The following is a 21379-nucleotide window of genomic DNA, read 5'->3' as shown; positions in this document are numbered from 1 at the left end:
CCATCTCCAGGTAACAGAGTGTAAAGCAGGTAAAGATCTCAGTGGTTTGCCCTACGTTGTCTTCTAGAAAACAAATACCCAAACTTAGCTTGGGATCTAGTCCTGCAATTGTTAAAAACTATTGTATATATAATTAAAATATTTTAAAAGTAAAATATCGAATCCTTTCTCATTTCTTTTCACATTATCCCACACATCGCTGATGGAACCATTTTTCCTTGACCATCTGCAGAAAAGTTACCTTTTACCTTTTAGTGGGAAATACTTTAGTGTAAATGAATGTCATCTAACAGACTGTCTTATATCTTGCAGTTCCTTTGAGGGCTTACTATCATTCTCTTAAATAAGTATTCTACAATAAAAGCAGATTTTACTTCTAAAGTATTCTTGAAATAGGTAATTCCCACATGTTAATAAGTTATAATTCTATTACCATGAAGGCTCATTAGCCTTCTGGATTAACAAGTAGAAAAAAAATTTAATATTTTCTCAGGGACTTAGTTTTCTGCAAGGAACCCAATGCCTACCTGGCTATCGACTGGGTTTTTAAAAAATCAAAAATGCTGAATTGTAATGAGGGTAGATACTGTTATAAATAAGCTTTATACATGTCTGGATTGAGTGTGACCCTAACCAAGATTCTGATGTGCTTACTAAATGCCAAATGCTGTTCTAAGTGGTCCATTTAATCTTCATAGGTAGAGACTCTTATTATCCATGCATTACAGATAATAAAACTAAAGCACAATTAACCACTAATTAAGAAACTTCCTCTTAAGTCAACAGACAGGGTCAAAAAAGCTTGAAACCTAGACAGTCTGGCTTCAGAGTCCTCATGCTTAACCATTATGCTATCTTGCCTCTTGTATCTTGGAATTGTTATTGGGATGGGTATTCTTTAGAAGTGTGTTATCCAACTGAAATCTACCTTACATGAAATATAGGATCACCACAGTCACAGGACTAACGGTTATGTCCCTAAAACTCAAAATCCAACATGTTTAGGAAACAAACTGTGACTTGTATTAGGTAGTCTAATTCTGCCATTAAAACATCTCTGGAATCCCCAGTAATGGAGAGGAGCTGTCATTTTCTCATGAATAACAGCATATGGGCCTAGAGACATTAAAAAAAAAAAAAAAAAGGACTAATAATAATAGCAGCAACATACAGAAGACACAAGGGAAAAGAAACAAAAAAAGGCAAGGGGCTAGTCCAATCAGGAACGATGACCAATATTCCAGGAAAGTTGAACCTATCACTAATCATCAGTTTTGACCTTGGAGGGGTAGGGGGAGCCAGGAGCTGATAGGCAGCATATCACTGAGGTCATTTCTCTGTAAGCAACTTCAAAATCAAGTGGGAAGAAGGAATTTAAGGAAGTGAGATATAACAAATTAATTTTTCTACTTGTCTGATATTTAAATTAGGAAGTACACTTAATTATGCTTTCTATAAATTTTCATTTTGTGTAACCTTTTAGCCTAAATTATTTTCATTTTCTGTGTGACCTTTTAGTCTCACTCCCTTAGTATGTATTACCCAATTACTAAAGAATCACACTATTTCAGGATCATGGAGGTCAGCCAATTTGGTATTTCCCAAATTGGGTGTCCCATGGAACATTGTTACACAAGGCTTTAATAGGCAGGCCATAAATCAGAGGTTCTGGGCTGTTTGGGAGCACACATAGTTTCTCTGCTACATCCCTGCTCCAATCTCCAATATGCTCATGTCCAGAGTGAAGCTCCAAGAAGGGAATCTGGTTTGTAACATTCCTCAAAAACCTGAAATACATGTTTGCTGAATATATACTACCATCTCCCATAGCCAGTTGTTTACATATAGAATAGTGAGGCAAACATTAGACCCAACATTTCTCTTGTCCTTGTCATTCAACCTCTTCTTGACCACCTTCAGTAACAGCAAACACTACTTTACCCTTCACTTTTAAAGAACAGTTTCACTGGATATAGAATTTTAGGTTGGTGTTTTTCCTTCAACACTTTTCACCCCACTCCCTTCTTGCTTGTGTGGTTCTACTGAGAAGTGCACTGTAATTCTTAGCCTACAGGTAAGATGTTTTTCCCCTCTGGCTTTTTTCAAGGTTTTCTCTTTGCCTTTCATTTTCTGCAGTTTGAATATGACACGTCTAAGTGCAGACTAGATTTTTTGATATCCTGTCAGGTGTTTGTTCTGTGTTTCCTGGGTCAGTGGTTTGATGTCTGTCATTAACTCTGGAATTTCTTGGCCATTATTACTTCAAATATTTCTTCTGCTTCATTTGTTCTTCTGGTATTCCAAGCACATGCATGTTACACTTTTCCAAACTGTCCCACAATTCTTGAATGTTCTGTGTTTGGTTTTCGTTTTGTTTGGGAGGGGAGGTTGTTGCTTGTTGTTGTTCTATTTTCTTTTTGCATTTCAGTTTGGAAAGTTTCTACTATCAAGCTCATTGATTTTTTTCCTCAGCAGTGTCCAGTCTACTGAGGTGATCATCAAAGGCACTTTTCATTTGTCAGTGTTTATTTCTAACATTTAAAATTTGCTTTTGATTCTTTCTTAAGCATGTTCACCTCTACTTAAATCTGTTCTTGAATGGTGTCTACTTTTCATTAGAGCTGTTAACATATTAATCAGTTATTTTAAATTCCTGAACTGGTGATTCCAGAATTTGTGTCATACAAGAATTTGTTTCTGATCCTTGTATTGTCTCTTCAGGCTGTTTCTTGCCTTTTGGCATGCTTTGTAATTTTTTCAAAAGCTGAACGTGATTACCAGGCAATAAAAACTGAGGTAAATAAATCTTTATTGTGAGGTTTTACATTAATCTGGCCAGGATTGGGGCTGTATTTAAGGTTTGCTGTAGATGTAGATAGCTGAGGCTGAAACATTAAGTAGTCCTTTCACATTAGGCCAGTTCTAATTGCCAGAATGGTCTTGCTTGTCACCTGGAACATATCCACTGGTCCTAGGTTCTGCCTTCTTATGTAAACCCAACTCTTCTCTTCTGATAGCTTTCAAAGCATCTGAAGACAGGTAGCACATAAATTATGCCTGTCCTCAAGTCTAATCTCTGATATCCCCATTTGTTCAACTGTTCTCCAACGCATTTTGTTTCCATTTCCTTTGCCATCCTGGCCTCTGCCTCTGAATAAACACTGTGGTAAGTTAATTCCCTTTACTAACGCAGAATCCAGCATACATAAAGTTATGTTCAATACATAAATCTGGCTGTTGTTTAACCAGCATCCAATAAAATAGAACGTACTTTCCATATTCTGAACACTTAGTGCAGCTTAACACTGTTTATGTTACCACAGCTATGTCACCATGCTAACAGCTACATGACTGCTGCTTTTTTCCATGAAGTGATGCCAAGCCAGGTCCTGATCATGTTGATGCAGTTAGCTTAAAGGAATCTAAATGTAGGAACTGACAGTAGAAATTTTTAAGCAGAGAAAAGTGATAATGAAAGCAATGCAAGATTCACATCGATTCCCATTCAATTTGCACTAGTTATGGACCAATGGTTATTAAACTGTGAGCCAAAGATGCGTATTAGAGGCAGCCCTAATTCAACTGAAGTTGTAAGCAAATTTGTGCGTGTGTGCATTTTTCAAAGCTGTTGGCAACTCAAAAAAGGTTAAAAAGGGCCATGTTCTCATATTTCTGCAATCTTTCTGATGTTTCATGAATACACCTTTTTAATCAAAGAAAACTGAACACATTTAGCTATGGCCCCAAAAGTCAAAAGGTAACTAAAATCTCATTAGGAATTAGAATATAAAGCACATTATTGTAGCATACTGTGTTTAGCATCTAATAAGTTATCAAAATTTTCTGATAATGACCTGCCTAGTTAATATATGTGCATTTTCATTGTATGTAAATTACCTCAATTTTAAAATGTACTAAGTTTATTAATCCTAAAAAAACCCCAAGACTATTACTTTATATTGGAATAAGATCACTGGATATTAGAAAGATTTCAAGAATGGAACTGGCTTTACTTTGAAGCAGTGCCTTTCTCCATAACCTGATCTAAGCATGACTAAATTTGGGAGATACTTTACAAAGAATTTTTGCTTTAGGAAGTTATGCCTGACAGAATTCTGTCTGTGAGATTGTTAGTGTGAATGACATAAGGCTCTCCTTAAAATTTTGATTAATTTAACTAAGAGGTTCACATTTTACTTTATCAAATCTTATGTGTGCAATGATATCAAAATTACCAAGATAAATTTTAGTTCTAATATGAATCTTACTTCAAAAGTAAGGAGTGGATAAATTAGAAGGTATAGCTATCAAAAATACCACTCCCCCAATTACAATGGTGTACTGAAGGACTTAACTTAGAGAGACAATGAGGACTTGTAGTAAATAGATAACTTCCAATATTCTTGATAGTAAATATCTCCCCCCCACCCCAATCTGTCACATGGACCTAGTTCTTTCAGTAAATCCAGTAAGTACAACTTATTTACCCTGATGTGGATAAATGGACTTTTAAAGTTCCACCCCTGTTTGAAATAAAGGAAACAAAAGATACAATAAATGCTAGCCACCTATAATGTTGTTAAAAAATCACTTTCACAAACATTTTTTAAAAGATGAGACTGAATATACACTATTTAAGACAAACAAAAAAAAGAGTGGAGTGCAATACATTAAAATATTAATAATAAGTGTTTTCAGAGGTTGGTGTAAACTTTTGAGTTGGGTTTTTTTTTTTCAGTATTTTCCAAATTTTCTATAATAAACATGTATTGTTTTTATGATGGGAAAGTGTTTTAGGAATAAAAGGCAAGGAAAAAAATTTAAACTGCATATTGCTTTCAAAAGATGAATTTCTAAAGTACTCAGAAGTTTCTAACTATAAGAAGGGAATAAGGGAAAAGTCAAAAGCACTGAATTTTAGAACTTAAATAGATCTCACCAATCATTAGGTTTGATATCTACATTTCGAAGATGAGGAAAAAAGGGCTTGCTATTGCACAGTTTCTTCAAGTTCACACAGTAAGTTCTAGAACCCATAACTCTCAGTTCATTATTCTAATCCATTCTCCATACTCACTGAAGACTAACCAAGATAAATACTTCAGTTGGATGTAAATTTGTACATACAGTATGGCTACAACTGTCTAACATTTTTTATAATTATGCTTACAATGGTGTTTTTAATCTATGATTTTTATAAGATTAAGGAAATACGATGAAGTGTTATCAGGAGCTAAGTGGTTTTAATGTATTCATTTTAATGTAATTAATGTACTTTTCAAATTTCCTTTGAAGATAATGTTAATACTTCTGTGCCTCAGTGTTCTCATTCATAAAACAGGTATAATAATAGTAATCCACCTCATACAGTCACAAATAAAAATATGATCAGTACCTAGAATGGTACCTGCACATGGAGTAAATGCTAAGTATCAGTTATTATTTTATGACAAAAATTTAAATCATCTCCCTTACAATGGAGTTTAAGTGCAATAGCAGGTATCAGGTTAGGCACTGGTAATTTTTCACCCACATAATGTATGGAAATGTTTCCCTTATGCAGGATTGGGATATTGCATTCAAGAGGCCAAAGAATTCTGGGAATCTAAAAACTAATAATCTCTTAGAGGCTTCAAGAGCAGGGTTTCTTGATGAATAGGAGTTTTTGTTGTTTTCATTATGAGTGTAGACACTCAAATGAAGGAAAACTGTGCTCACTGATGAGTCAGGAAGGAGTAACAACATGTGATTGCAGAGAGAATGAAATCTAGCAGGCAGAGCCCGAGCTGACGTCCTCAAAGTCAATCGACCTCACTAGCACTAGTCATCCAGATGCTCCACTCCTTCCTACAGATAAATTCTCGGACAGGTCTAGGTAGCGAGCTGCGGAAAAAGAGTCATCTGGCAATACCAGCTGCTGGATGGGAACCAACATGAAATTCTGGCAGGTGTGAAGAACGCTGTACTCTTTGTTCCTATCTTCTTTCTTTTTCCCAGTTTTCCTTCTTTCCATCTTTTTTCTCTCCTCTGTTTTTGTTCCTTTGCCTCATGCTGAGCTCTACTGTCAAAGGAAACTCTTAACTCTGTTATCATTTACAACACAAAGTTCATTTTGTGTGAAATGTACATATACTACATACCAGTATACCTAATACTATGTATATACACTATATACAGATAATCCTGAACAGCTTTTGTGACACCAAATTCAGATTTTCACACATTGGTTAGCAAACAGGTCAAAGCTACCCTATCATGATACTACTGTCAACATTTCAGTTTTGTACAGCAGTCTGAGGAGTTACGTGGGTGCTGATACTTGTGATAAAAACAAACAAACAAACAAACAACAACAAAAAATACAAGGATAGAAATCAGACATGCTAAGAGTGGCAAATACTTGCCACACAGATACTCCCTGGACTTTGGCTGGCTTGCTGTATGTTCCATGCTAAAAGATAATGAAAACAGAATTTTACTATTCTGAATTGGGATTTTGCCAACATCAAAAACTCCAGTAATCCAAAAGTAAAGGGAATTTCACAGATCCAAAGAGAAGACGATAATGCTTCTTTACATTTCATGAGAAAGCAAGAGAAGATGGCAAATTGTTACACATTTTTTGCTTGACAGATTGAAGTTGATGAGACTGCTGTCAAAATCAGCACTGCAATATCCAGTTCAATAAAAACTAAATCCTTCAACTTGAAGATCAGTTCTTCCTGACTATATTATTTTTAAATTGCATTGTCTATATTTAATTAACTTATGTCCTTACTAACTTTATATCTCAAATAATACATGGGGGCTTAAAAAACATCAATAACTACAGCAAGGAAGTTTGTAATTTTAAAAAATCTCTCTGGGCAAAAACTGTCCCTCTTAATATATGCTTTTGTTGCTAAAATTTAGTATAATTTATTTTTATTCACATTTTTAGGAATGCATCATGTGCCAACAATGGAGCACTGACTTACGACACTACGTTTAAACTTCATCAGCACAATTCTAGTTTTTCAAAATCTCACAAAGTATCTCACCTGTTCGACTGTTCCACTCTCACCTACTCTCATTTCATAGCCATTGAGGTTTTTATGTCATTGCTTACATTGTTTCCTTGCTTACTTGCCTAGAATTCCCAAACATTCCTTTGTTGATCAGAATAAAACAGTACAGAGCTTTTCATAACATGGCTGTGAGGACACCCTGTTTTCTGATCAATACTAATTAGGGATGGGACAGGATCTCGAGGTGTTTAGGCGTTTTCAGTAGTTTACATTACTGTGCTGAATTCTCTATCAACTATTTCCTAGGAGAAAAGTTCTTCCCTCTGAATCTGCTGTCTTACATACTGTCCTTCCAAAAATGTTTGATGGTTCCAGTGATGTTACTATCTTTATGTAATTAGACTGTATGTACAACCTACTTGGGCTGTCAGTAAAGTGGACAAGATCCAACATGAATTATCCCAGGGAATGGTTTTCCAGATACACATGATCCGCATCCCTCCTGGGCCTCACCAGCCTGGAGGAGACACTACGCTTCTCCCCTGTTCCAAGCTTCTACAAAGACACAGACACCTCACCACTGCTACCTGGCCCAGGAAGGGGGGGAATGCACAGGAGTCGACCTCCCTGATTGTTTCCACTGCAGCACCCTTAGTCACTGTGTGTTGTTCCAACTTCCTTCTTCCCAGTGTTCCACTTCTGAGCATAGAGCATTTGTGTAAATGAGATGCTCCCACCTTTAAGAGGGCACATGCCCTCTTGTGGTTTATTTCTTCAATTCAATTCCTGTCAGTAATCCACCTTCTAAGAAGACTGCCATTTGAGGGAGGGGGGCACCTACAGCATTCCTTCTCTTATTAGAGTGGAGTTATTACATACCTCATATGTAATAAATATAATTTCTCCACTTTATCTGCATCTATCTTTTAAGCAATCTTTATCAATCATTATGAATAGAACTTTCTGTGACAACGAGAATGTTCTGCATCTGCACTATCCAACAGAGTAGCCAAGAGCCACATGTGGCTACTAAGCATCTGAAATATGGCTAGTGCTGATAATTTAAACTTTATTTAATTGTAATTAATTTAAATATCACTGTGGCTAGTGGCCACCTATTGAGCAGTGCAGCTCCTTATCTCTACATTTCACCTCAACCCTCCCATTTCATCTCTCCTTCCATTTCATTTCTCTTCCTGTTTCATCTCCCTCTCTTCATTATATCTTTATATTTTATATTTATGTAATATATATGTAACATAAGATGTACACATCTTTATTATATAATTATATGATACAGACAGACTAACTAGGTTTTATAATTTCTTTAATATATATTATCTTTTCTATAAGTTCTAGGAGGTGGAAAAAGCTGCCACTCAGTCTAACATCGTAAAAAGAAATCTATTCTGCTTTTGTTTTCTCTACAGAATAGAGTGAAAATCTAAATCAGGCAAGGAAATAATGTGAACACCACACTTTAATTAAGTCCAAGTCTCTTAACAGAATCAATTACATTCCAGAACGCTGGGGTAAAAGGTAAAAAACACTTCAGACCAACTTGATTTCTGAGACAATTACATCTCAGATGTCATGAAGAACTACCAAGAAGGTACACACCAGCAAATACTGTACCTAATTCTGAAAAGAGGTAGACTCTATAAACAACAGAGAGGTAGGCCTGGTGCAGATTAAGTCAGAATCTTAGAAAATGATTCAACATATTGTATAAAAGAACTTAGGAATCCAGCTGCAATCACTGAGATGCTAAGAATGTAACTAGGAATATAAACACTTCTTGAGAGGACTATAAACGCTTTTTGAGAGGACTATAGATATAAAAACATTGCAGACATCTTATACTCTTTTTAGAGTATCCCTATAAATAAAACATAAATTCACTGGTTAAATGATAGAACAGATATAAACTAGTTAGAAAACCTCCAAGTCTTTTTGTTTTGGGCTGAAACTTCTGAGGTACTTACTATATGCTGGGCAGTTTAGCACCCAACTCATTTAAATCTCATAATAACCATATAAAGCAGGTGTAATTATTATCTCTATTTTACAGACAAGGAAACTGAGATACAGAGAGGTCAAACGCTTTGCCAAATGTCACTCAGCTAGTAAGTGGTGAAGCCAGAATCTAATCTCAGGTAATCCAGTTCCAGAGTCCCTACTCTTCAGCACAAGGCTAAACTGCCTCTCGATGTGTTCACTAATCCAAGACTAAGACAATTAACAGAGAAAAATTTCTAACCACAGGCATGTTTTTAGCCTTATCTCTCGAACACATAAAAAGATTTTTATCTATAATTTAGAATATATCCTTAAGAAATCTGAAGAAGAAGCAAAGCCAAGAGAACCAAAACAAGAAATAACAAGTCAAGTTTTTTTTAAAAACTCTACAGGCTTAAACATTGACTCAATTAATTAATATAGACATATATATTTCAAAAACTAATTACATAAGAATCTGACAAACAACTCCAAGATTAAGAATGGCTGACGTGGACTTCCCTGGTGGTGCAGTTGGTTAAGAATCCACCTGCCAACGCAGGGGACACGGGTTCAAGCCCTGGTCCGGGAAGATCCCACATGCCGCAGAGCAACTAAGCCCGTGGGCCACAACTACTGAGCCTGTGCTCTAGAGCCTGCGAGTCACAACTACTGACCCCATGTGCCACAACTACTGAGGCCCACGTGCCTAGAGCCTGTGCTCCACAACAAGAAAAGTTACCACAATGAGAAGCCCGAGCACAACAACGAAGAGCAGCCCCTGCTCGCTGCAACTAGAGAAAGCCTGCGCTCAGCAAGAAAGTCCCAATGCAGCCCAAAATAAATAAATAAATTTTTTTTTAAAATTAAAAAAAAATAAAAAAGAATGGCTGACGTTTAAAAAGTTAGAGGTAGTCCCAAAATTAGCACGAGCAAAAAAATGCCAGTGCTACACTGTCAAAAATATACGCCACCAAAAAAAAAAAAAAACCCTCAGAGCCTACAAAAAAGCTCTACGTTATTTATGTTGTAATAAATATTTTATTTACTGGAAATAACTTAAATATTCTTTACTTAAAGAATAAAAAATATAAAGACTCATTATATAATTATTTACTTTGCTTACTGAAATGATCCTTAAGATCCTTTCTCAGAGCCCATTACTTTCACCAAACATATACTTTCAAATACCTATTTACTTGCACAATTCCTAAACCCATGGATTAGGAAAAGTAATCTAAAAGCAGGGAGAGATTGACCCACCTCCCAGAATAATGGAAATAAAAACAAAAATAAACAAATAGGACCCAATGAAAATTAAAAGCTTTTGCACAGCAAAGCAAACTATAAACAAGATGAAAAGACAACCCTCAGAATGGGAGAAAATATTTGCAAATGAATCAACGGACAAAGGATTAATCTCCAAAATATATAGATAGCTCATGCAGCTCAATATTAAAAAAACAACCTAATCAAAAAATTGGCAGAAGACCTAAATAGACATTTCTCCAAAGAAGACATACAGATGGCCAAGAGGCACGTGAAAAGCTGCTCAATATCACTAATTATTAGAGAAATGCAAATCAAAACTACAATCAGGTATCACCTCACACAGGTTAGAATGGGCATCATCAGAAATCTACAAACAACAAATGCTGAAGAGGGTGTGGAGAAAAGGGAACCCTCCTGCATTGTTGGTGGGAATGTAAATTGATACAGCCACTATGAAGAACAGTATGGAGGTTCCTTAAAAAACTAAAAATAGAATTACCATGTGACCCAGCAATCCCACGACTAGGCATATACCCAGAGAAAACCGTAATTCAAAAAGACACATGCATTCCAATGTTCATTGCAGCACTATTTACAATAGCCAGGTCATGAAATCAACTTAAATGCCCATTGACAGACGAATGGATAAAGAAGATGTGGTACATATATACAATGGAGTATTACTCAGCCATAAAAAGGAATGAAATTGTGTCATCTGTAGAGATGTGGATGGACCTAGAGGCTGTCATACGAGTAAAGTAAGTCAGAAAGAGAAAAACAAATATCAGATATTAACACATATATGTGGAATCTAGAAAAATGGTACAGATGAACTGGTTTGCAGGGCAGAAATAGAGACACAGATGTAGAGAACAAACATATGGACACCAAGGGGGGAAAGTGAGGGGCCGGTGGTGGTGGGATGAACTGGGAGATTGGGATTGACATATATACACTAATACGTATAAAATAGATAACTAATAAGAAGCTGCTGTATAAAAAAATAAATAAATAGGGACTCCCCTGGTGGCACAGTGGTTAAGAATCCACCTGTCAATGCAGGGGACACAGGTTCCAGCCCTGGTCTGGGACGATCCCACATGCCGCGGAGCAACTAAGCCAGTGAGCCACTGGTGGCTCAGTGAGCCACTACTGAGCCTGCACTCTAGAGTCCGCGAGCCACAACTACTGAAGCCCGCGCGCCTAGAGCCCATGCTCCACAACAAGAGAAGCCACCGCAATGAGAAGCCCACGCACCGCAACGAAGAGTAGTCCCCACTCACCGCAACCAGAGAAAGCCTGCGTGCGGCAACGAAGACCCAACACAGCCAAAAATAAATTTTAAAATAAATAAATAATGAATTTTGCTACAAAAATAAAAGTAGGGAGAGAAAATGCTTTAAGCACTCATTGCTAGCAATAAAAAATATAAGAAGCTAACCTACAAAGAAACACATATGAAGGTTTATAAAAAGTAGACAGTAGCAAATTAAGCAGTATTTTACATTTATATTAAATAGGTCCAAACACTCCTGTAGACTTCACCAAGCTCTGGAGGCAGGACTATTTTACAGTCGTTACAGATATTTATACTACAGATTCTCATGTGTGTCACTCTAACAAAGCAACCTGCGCCTGTGGGGACTCCCAGCAGCACGGAGAGGGTCCAAGGACCACAATGACTAAAGGAGTACTGGATGGTGTGGCTGGTGGGCTGGCAAAACAGAGGCAAAGCTCCAGTCAGGTCTGGGCTGACTGCGCAAACTCACAAAACTCTGGCCCTAACACCTCCTCTGACTCTGATTTCCTATGCACTTGCCTCAGAGTCGCAGGGTAAAAGCTGTAATAAATCTCTCTTTTTCAATAGAGATCAATAAAAAATGGACAAAACTCTCCACTCCCACCATTAGACAAGCATGCTGCGAGGAAGGACAAGTACAACAAAAACAACAGCAACATCAACAAAAACTCATGGGAAAAACTGAAGGAAAATAACAGAAAGGAGAAAAAGTGATGAAAAAAGATAAGCAATGTGGAATAAAGATTAGCAATGTGGAATAAAGATTCAAAAGATTCAATATATATGTAATAGGAATTTAAAGAGAAACTATAAAAAATTAACAAAAATAAAAGGCAACATGCATTTTTCTGAGAAAAGGGCATATCAATGTCAAGCCAAATTAATGAAAGGCCAATATCCTAGATATATGACAGTCAAACTGTTAAATGTGTATGAGAAAGGAAAAAATACAGTAATTAGGCCAAAAGAAAAAAAGTGACCCAAGAATTCTATATTCAGCCAAGCAGACATTCACAGGTGAGCAGAAAGGAAAGGCACTCTCAGACATGCCAGGATTTGCACTATTTTGTTATTCTTCATGACTTCCACATCTCTGTCCTTAATTTTGACATAGTTGACTGGAATAGCTTTTCAAGTAAATTTTTTAATGACAAATAATATATGAATAATGTAATAAAATTTAAAAATATGATTCTCTACAGACCACTAAAAGGATCTAGGATTCTATAAATAAAACTGGTTGGTAAGGAAGAAAGAGAAGAGAGGGAGAAACTAAAAGAGGGCTACTATTTCAAATTATGCAATTTCAATATCAGTAGTAGGCTGTGGTTTTTATCTACCATTCTGGATTTCTGGTATATTCCACGTTTTCCCCAACGAATAAATGTGAATGTACACACACACACACACACACATATAGGTGAACAAATACTTTTGTGAAATTTCATAAATAAAAGTATATAATAAACTTCTAGCAACTGTCCAGAAAATGGAGAAGACTACTCTCAAAACCGTATGCTCCCTTTACATCAGAAACATTCAAGCAGATAGATTAATCTATCTTTTGGGAAGAAAGATTAACCTATCTTTCAGGAAGTGTGCTAGAATAATTTCCAGCACTGGGTAGGTTAGATGATCTTCAAACTATTTTGAGTAACAAATATCAATCTAAGACTATAACCATCACTTTTCAATGAAAAAACAAAACACTCATTTTAAAAAATGGACAAAGGATTTCTCCAAAGGTGGTAAACAAATGGCCAACAACTGTATGAAAAGATGCTCAATATCACTATTAGGAAAATGCAAAGCAAAACCACAATGAGATACCGCTTCACATCCATTAGGATGGCTACTGACCAACAGAAACAAGTGTTGGCAAGGATGTGGAGAAATTGGAACCCTGTGCACTGTTGGTGGGAATCTAAAATAGTTGTCATTATAGATGATATAGTATGGTAATAACATTTTCCCAGAAAAATGGAAAACAGAATTACCATATGATCCAACAATCCCACTCCTGGGTATACACCCAAAAGATGTGAAGCAAGGAATCAAAGAGATATCTGCTATGAACCCATGTTCATAGCAGCATTATTCACAATAGCCAAAAGGTGAAAGCTACTCAAGTGTCCACTGATGGATAATTGGGAAAACAAAATGTGGTATTATATATATTATGAAATACTATTCAGCCTTAAAAAAGAAAATTCTGGCACATGGTATGACATGGATGAACCTAGAGAACATAATGCTAAGTGAAATAATCCAGTTACAAAAGGACAAACACTGTATGATTCCACGTATATTAGATACCTGGCATAGACAAATTCATAGAGACAGGTAGTCAGGGGCAGTAGGGAATGGGGAGTTGATTAATGGGTATAGTTTCAGTTTTGCAACATGAAAAGAGTTCTGGAGACTGGTTACACAAGAACATGAATATACTTAACACAAACACTTTTAAAAATGGTTAATATGATCAATTGTATGTCTATCTTAACTACAATTTTTTTTTTAAATGTAAAAGAAAAAAACACTATACCATCATTTTAAGTGCTCCCAGAATTTGTCCCACTAACTACTTTTAGAGTACTATGCAATTTAAAATGATCTGGTAGAAGGCCAAAAGCAGAAAAAAATCATTTTGTAAAATAAGGGCTCTGGTACTTATTGCCAACTGTCCTTCACATAGAATGGGTGATATACGAATTTATATCAACAATGTAAGAGTCCCCACTGCCACCTTCCCTTGCCATCGCAGAGGATGTTCATTTTCTTAAACTGTAGCTGACTTGAGCATGAAAATCACATCGTTTATTACTTTTTCTTGTTTTCCCCTACTCCTAGGAATTTGAGAAAATTATCACAGATAAGCAAAGATTTTTAGCTAAAAGGTGATTTAAAACAATGTTTTTCAATGGCAAGAAACTGGAAAAAACAAATGCTAAACAGGCAGCTGGCTAAAGAAATACTTCTTTAAAGCAGAATATGATCTAGCTATTAAAATGAGAATATCTGTAATCATGGGAAAACGTTTACAGTAAATGTGTAAAAAGGACAATGTGTAAAAATGTCATTAGATGCTAACGTAATAACTGATTCCATCTTCCAAATCTTGTCAAGGGTTATTTAAGGGGTAATGAGACTTTAGGTGGTCTCTGTGCTTACCAATGGTTTCTAAACTATGAGGAGCATATACTACTTCTACAATTTTTTTTAAAGAACTAAAATTTATTGACCTGCTTAAAACCAAAATCATCCTTTCCCCCCCACCACAAACTAGTTTCTTAGTTTAATATCCTCTTAGTCAGTGCCAAAATTATTTGCCCCATCGTTTTCAATATCTCATTTATCTGATTCCTCCTACTTCTCAGACCCAATTAACAAATTATGGTGATTCAATTGTTCCCCATACCTGCCCATTCCCTTATTTTCTCACTGCTATCATCAACTATGGTTCAGGCCTTCATTACCCACAATATAAAATTTTCCAATTAAGTCATATCTTGGTCTCCCTATTGTAAATCTCTTGCCATTCTAATCCACTTAGCAACTATAACCAGGTCTCCAAACACTTACTACTACCAGTCCTCTTTATCCTTTGGACTATTATAGCCATCTGCTCGGCCAGCCATTCACTGCCCTTCACAATTTGGTTCCAACCTACTTATCAATCTCATCGCACTCCTAGTAATTCTCAGCTGCTACAGCAACAACAAATAATTGTAGTAGCTGTCAGTTATTGAGCACTTACTTTGCCTCACACAGGGTGCTAACTGCTTTATATGCATAAATTCCTTAATCACAATGCCTCTCTTGAAGGACATTACTATTATGAGTTCTATTCCACGAAGGAGTTAACAAGCAGAGCGCAATTAGAGCCTAATTAACAAACACAGGCTTAAGGACTGATTTCATTTGTAGCTCCAGTTCTTCCACCAGGTAGCACTGTGACGCTTACAAATTCTGCACTTATGGACTCATGAGTACTACTGTTCATTTGTCATTCATGTTTTCTAACATGTTGTTAATGTGTTATGCTACTAAAGGAAAAAAAAGGGCAAACTGGTAAAATAATTTTAAAATTTCAAAATGGTCATTCATTCTTTTGTTCAAAATGCTCAGCTGCAGTTCTAGAATTCACAGTCCTTGAACACACACTTTTTTTTTTAAGTACTGGGCTATACTAATATGACTTAAAATTAGTTAACCTATTTTGTGCTGGATACGACTTTCTTCAAAAACCTCAAGTATCTTTAATCATTTTATCAAAGCATCATTCTTTTGTAATTTAATTACAAAAGAAATCAATTTAAAATATAAACATTACATACTCCTTGCAAACTACATTTGTACTAGCATTCATTCATTCATTCATCATTCGATGGCCAACTATCATTTACTCACTCAACAAAAACACCTGACTGCCTCCCAGGAGAAAAGTACTGCTCCAAGCACTTAGGATATAGCAATAAACATGAAAAACAAAACAAAGTTCTTCTTCTCATGGTGCTCACATTCCAGGCAGGTACAGATGATAACTAAATATACAAAGTTTTAAACTTCAAACAGTGGTAAGTTCCATGAAGAAAAAATTTAAAAAACAAAAAAACAAAAATGACAATGTAATACAGTGGTAGGGAGCAATGTATTGGCATGAATCAGCAATGTAATACAGGAGAAGAGTAGGTGGAATCAAATGAAATGGATAGAGAAGGGCTCTAAAGAGGTGACAGAGGAACTTAAACCTGAATGAAAAAAGGAACCAGCTAAGTAAGGATTAGGAGACAGCACTCCAGCCACCTTGTTAGCAATCAGTAAAGCAAAAGCTCTGGTGTGAGAACTTGCTTCATCTGCTTAAAGAGCAAAATGGATGCCTTTGAGACGGTTACAAGATGAGGTTAAATGGAGACTCAAGACTAGTGATCTCATAGGCTATATATGGAGTTTAAAATAATATCCAAAAGCGTAATGGGAAGCATTGGAGAGTTTTACATAGGGGAATGATGAGACCTATTTTCTTAAAAGATCAATCTGGCTGCAGTGATGTAGACAGTTAAGAGAGAGAATAGGAATATCAGTTGTTAACAATCCAGGCAACAGACAAGAGTAATTTGGCAGGAGTTATGAAACATATTATTAGTTCTATTTAATTAGACACAAAAAGTCTTCCATTTATATAACAAACTGAACTCATGTTTATCTCCACACCCTCCCAAAAAGTCACTAAAATAATAAAACAATTTATAAGGGCAGAAACCCACAAAGACAGAGAAGAGGGAACCACAGTACACAAATGTCCTGAAATTTTTGGAAGATGGAAAAAAATGAAACAGGGATAATGACCAAAAATAATGTAATTCATCCTGAGTAATTTTGGATAGTCTCAGGACTTTGGGGCATCAACCTCCTTGAAATGTAATGGTGAGTCTTAAGGTTGACAATGAAGAGCAAATAGATATCTTTACATCAATCTGTTAAAACTCATCCCATAGAGCCAAAAAATGAGGGATAAGAAACTAAGCCAAAGATCTGCATTTGGAGATACAAATCACACAGATAAGAGGTGAGGCACTGTTCTGAATACAGATGCCGTATGTTAGCTACCCAGCAAATTTAAAACATTTTCTCTAGAGAAAAGGAATGGCTCAGAAGAGAAGACCTATACAGAGAACGATTATCTGGGAATCATCGAAGACAATGATCTAGTATAATCCTATTGAAAATCTTTAACATGAATCAGCAATTTCATCTTTAGGAATTTATCACGAGATGATATAAGTGAGTAAAGGGGGCTTCCCTGGTGGCACAGTGGTTAAGAATCTGCCTGCCAATGCAAGGCACACGGGTTCGATCCCTGGCCTGGGAAGATCCCACATGCCACGGAGCAACTAAGCCCGTGCACCACAACTACTGAGCCTGAGCTCTAGAGCCCGCAAGCCACAACTACTGAGCCCACGTGCCACAACTACTGAAGCCTGCACGCCTAGAGCCCGTGCTCTGCAATGAGAAGCCACGACAATGAGAAGCCTCCACTCGCCACAACTAGAGAAAGCCCGCGCTCAGCAATGAAGACCTAACACAGCCATAAATAAATAAATAAATAAATAAATAAATAAATAAATAAATAAATAAATTTATTTTTAAAAAATAAGTGAGTAAAGGGTTAATAAAAGAGAGACGTTCACTGGGAATTCCCTGGCAGTCCAGTGGTTAGGACTCTGGTGCTTTCACTGCTGAGGGCCCGGGTTCAATCCCCGGTTGGGGAACTAAGATCCCACAAGCCGCGTGGCATGGCCAAAAAAACAAAAGATGTTCACTGCAATACTGTTTATAGTATCAAACCAATGAAAGCAATTAGTCATAAAGAACAGATAGCTATGATACAGCCATACATTAAAAAGGAAAACACTGACATAAGATGAACATAAAATATTACATGAAAAGGACAATATGCAAAATAATACATGGACCCAATACATGGCGCTAAGCCTTTTGCTTATGTAGCTTTTTTCCTATGATGAAAATAGCTTATTTGCATAATAAATAAAAATAATTAAAAGATTACATGATTCTTGAATAATGCATAAATTAACCATAAAAAGTTTTTAGACTTAATGATATTTTGATCTCGAAAAATTATCTAAGAAATCATTAAGAAACTAGTTATCATTTGCTTCTTTAAAAAATCCATATAGCTCCATCTTATCAAATTAATTTTAAATTTAAATGAAGTCAATATGATTTCAATGGAAAAACAAAGTAAAATATAAAGAAATAACTGAACCACAGATGAAACATTCCATAAGCTGTTCTCCATATTCTTCCCACTATCCCCTTGAATGATATTTGTAATTTGATAAATCAATAACCATCAAAAAAGCTACATGAAAACAACACCTTCAGCAACATATTTTTAAATCTGCATTTTCAGTGCTATATATTTAAAACATTCTTATATCCTATATTGGGAGATGACATTAAACATTTCTAATCACTAAATGTCTCAGGCAAAGCAAAATTTATCTTTAAGCATTTTTAAAAAATGGAAATTGAACTTCTTGGAAAACAAAATTTTATAAAAGCAAGCACTCTTGAAAAGACCAATTACGAAATGTCTACTTAGCAAAATGTCATTTAAAATATTAATTATGAAGGCAAATATATATAAGATAATAAGTGGGAAGGAAATATAATTCATATGCACAATAATCATGATTAGCTAAAATTACAGACATGAAAAATAGCAAAAAGTAATAAAAACAAAAATCTACCAAGTAGCTAAATGTGGGTAAAACAAATGAGCCAGTAGAATAGAAAACTGACCACATTCATGTATACACATGTATATATAGAAATAAATATGACAGAAATGGCATTTTACAATATAGTAAAATATAGACTGTCATTAATTGACTAATCGTTAATCAATAAATGACGGGACATTTACTATCACTTTCAGACAATTAGTTATATCCCTACATCATATATACCATGAACAAAAAAATCCTAATGGATAAAATTATTAGGAAAAAAAACTACAGAAAACTTGTATTTTTTTGGTTATGAATTGAGAAGGTGATCTTAACTATATCCAAAAAACCTAGAATCTATAAAGGCAAAGACAAATATTAATTTGTCTTAGAACCATAAACTTAGAACCAAACAGAAAAGTAGCCAAAGGATATAGGAAATTCGCAGCAGAAATAAAAAGGCTAATAAATATTTTTAAATGAGCAATCTGAGTGAATAGAAACATTTTTTTTAACCTATCAGATATGCAAAAATTTTAAAGATCACTGACATTCAGTGTTGGGTGAGGTTGTGCAGGAAAAGATGCACTTATACTTCAAGGAGTTTAAAAAGGCAAAACCTTTTGGAGGGCTTGAGTACATTATCAACATTTAAACAGACATTCTTTTTGACCCACCTATTCTATTCTACTTCTGAGAATCAATCCAACAGATATACTAGCACAGCTGTACAAACCTGCATCACCAGGATGTTCTCTCTGGTACTACCTATAATGCACAAAACTTAAAGCAACTCAATGGATGCAATCTGACACCATGAGAAGGGACTGACTTAAACAACATTCATACAATGATTATGCCCTCATTTTTTTTTAAATGAGGTAAATCTGAATATACTGATGTAAGACTACAAAAGATAAACACTATCCTTTCTGACAGCTTTCCCATCCTGACTTCTAGAACTTGGAACTATGATTTGATTCCTCCTTTTAAGAGCCATCAAACTTTGATTTCCAATTTTCTATGGAGGTCTAAACAGGGATTTTATAAAAGCATGTTTTCTTATACCAATTGTGTCATGAAAAGAAGTATTAAAAATTGAGCGACAAAATGTTATCATGGCGAATGATTCCCATAGCAATCTATGAAATAGATTTTTAAACATAAATTAGGTTTATTAGTCTATTTTAAGTTATCTGCTTTAATAACCAGCTGAAGGTAGTTACAAGTTTAAAAAATGATTCATAATTTTCAAAAATGTTAAAAACACTTCATGTTTTCATTCATTACAAATGCTTTAACAGTGGCCTGCTTAAGAAATATGAAATAGCCAATTCCTGAACTGATACTTTAAATTTATGTCCTTTTTTTTTTTAAAGAGCAATTAATGACATGTCAATACCTGGTCAATCACAGTTGATGTTCAAAGATGCCTGATAAGTGAAAACTATGTGATGCTATCACAGCTGATAATGGTAAGTGTAAATCCTGACCTCTCAGTCTCAACTTCAAAGGGATGCCACCTACTTGGTACAAAAAAACGTCTAAATAACTCAAACCAATTTCACATCTTCTGACACAAGAATCACCTAGTTATAAATGATAATTTACAAAGAGTTCTATGGAATAACTTCCTAGCTTATTAGAAATCTAAATATTTTTTACTTGTAAGAAAAGTTTGACATAATTTAGGTGGTTTATTTATAATATGAAAATCCAGTCATGCTAAAAAACAACAAAAAAGTTCCTAGAACACTTGGAGAAAGTGATTACCTCTGAGGAGGGAGGAAACAGAGTTGGAGAGAGAGGGCTTTAGCTGTTGCTGTAATCTTACATTTAAGCAAAAACTGAAAGCGAAATTGTCATTTTGCAGGCAGACTCCCTAGGTTCTAAACAACTCACTGCCTCTTTGTGACCTTTAGCAAGTTATTTAATCTCCCAGTACCTCAGTTTCCTTTATCTGTAAAATTTGGATAATAACAGTTCCTGCTACATAGGTTTAATGAGTTGATATATGTGAAGTGCTTAGAATAGTACCTGACACATGGTAAATTTTACTGCCATTATTATCATCAGCCTCACCACCTATAATTATCAAACATGAAATCTGGCTGGAAGGCACTGGGAAAAGAGGGGGTTAAGGTGGGATGGTATTTGATCTTTTTTCTACACGTTTCAAATATAAATGCTATTTTTGTAACGAGTGATATATAACCAGTTTAAGTGAGAAAGCAGTATGAAGGAGAATAACAAAGCTTCAGTCTTCAATTTTCAAAAACATGAGACAATTCAGGCTTTGGATTTTGATATTTATTTTTAGCAGGAAGAATATGCTAATGATGATGACATCGTTAGAAGATACGCCCATGTCCAATACCTGCAACAGAAGCTCAATAGAAGTTAAAGAAACCATACCAAAGACTAAAGACAAAAATTGTATGACATTACTTACCCTTAATTCTGCTAACAATAAAACAAGTAACAGTATATTTAGGATTGAAGTTCCATCACAAGATCAAAAACTGGCAAGTTAACTATGAAATGTA

The 21379-nt window shown here is 35.4% G+C and overlaps 1 protein-coding gene across 2 annotated transcripts in view; it reads right to left on the bottom strand.

The window, feature by feature from the left end:
- The window catches only part of RPRD1A (regulation of nuclear pre-mRNA domain containing 1A), a 72615-nt gene that overhangs the window by 10959 nt on the left and 40277 nt on the right, over positions 1-21379 (bottom strand). Inside the window, exon 7 of one of the 2 annotated variants that reach the window (XM_082416216.1) lies at positions 1033-21210. The exons of the other annotated variant lie outside the window; for it this stretch is intronic. Coding sequence (XP_082272342.1) covers positions 21091-21210 — 120 coding nt within the window. The 3' untranslated portion in view covers positions 1033-21090. Of the gene's footprint in view, positions 1-1032; positions 21211-21379 lie in introns of those variants that run through there. 2 annotated transcript variants of the gene reach the window in all.

Source organism: Balaenoptera physalus, assembly GCF_965194825.1.
Source record: "Balaenoptera physalus genome assembly, chromosome: 12".
NCBI classification, from domain to species: domain Eukaryota; kingdom Metazoa; phylum Chordata; class Mammalia; order Artiodactyla; family Balaenopteridae; genus Balaenoptera; species Balaenoptera physalus.
Note: the sequence above shows the minus strand (reverse complement) of the source record. Positions and strands in the feature narration are given on the sequence as shown.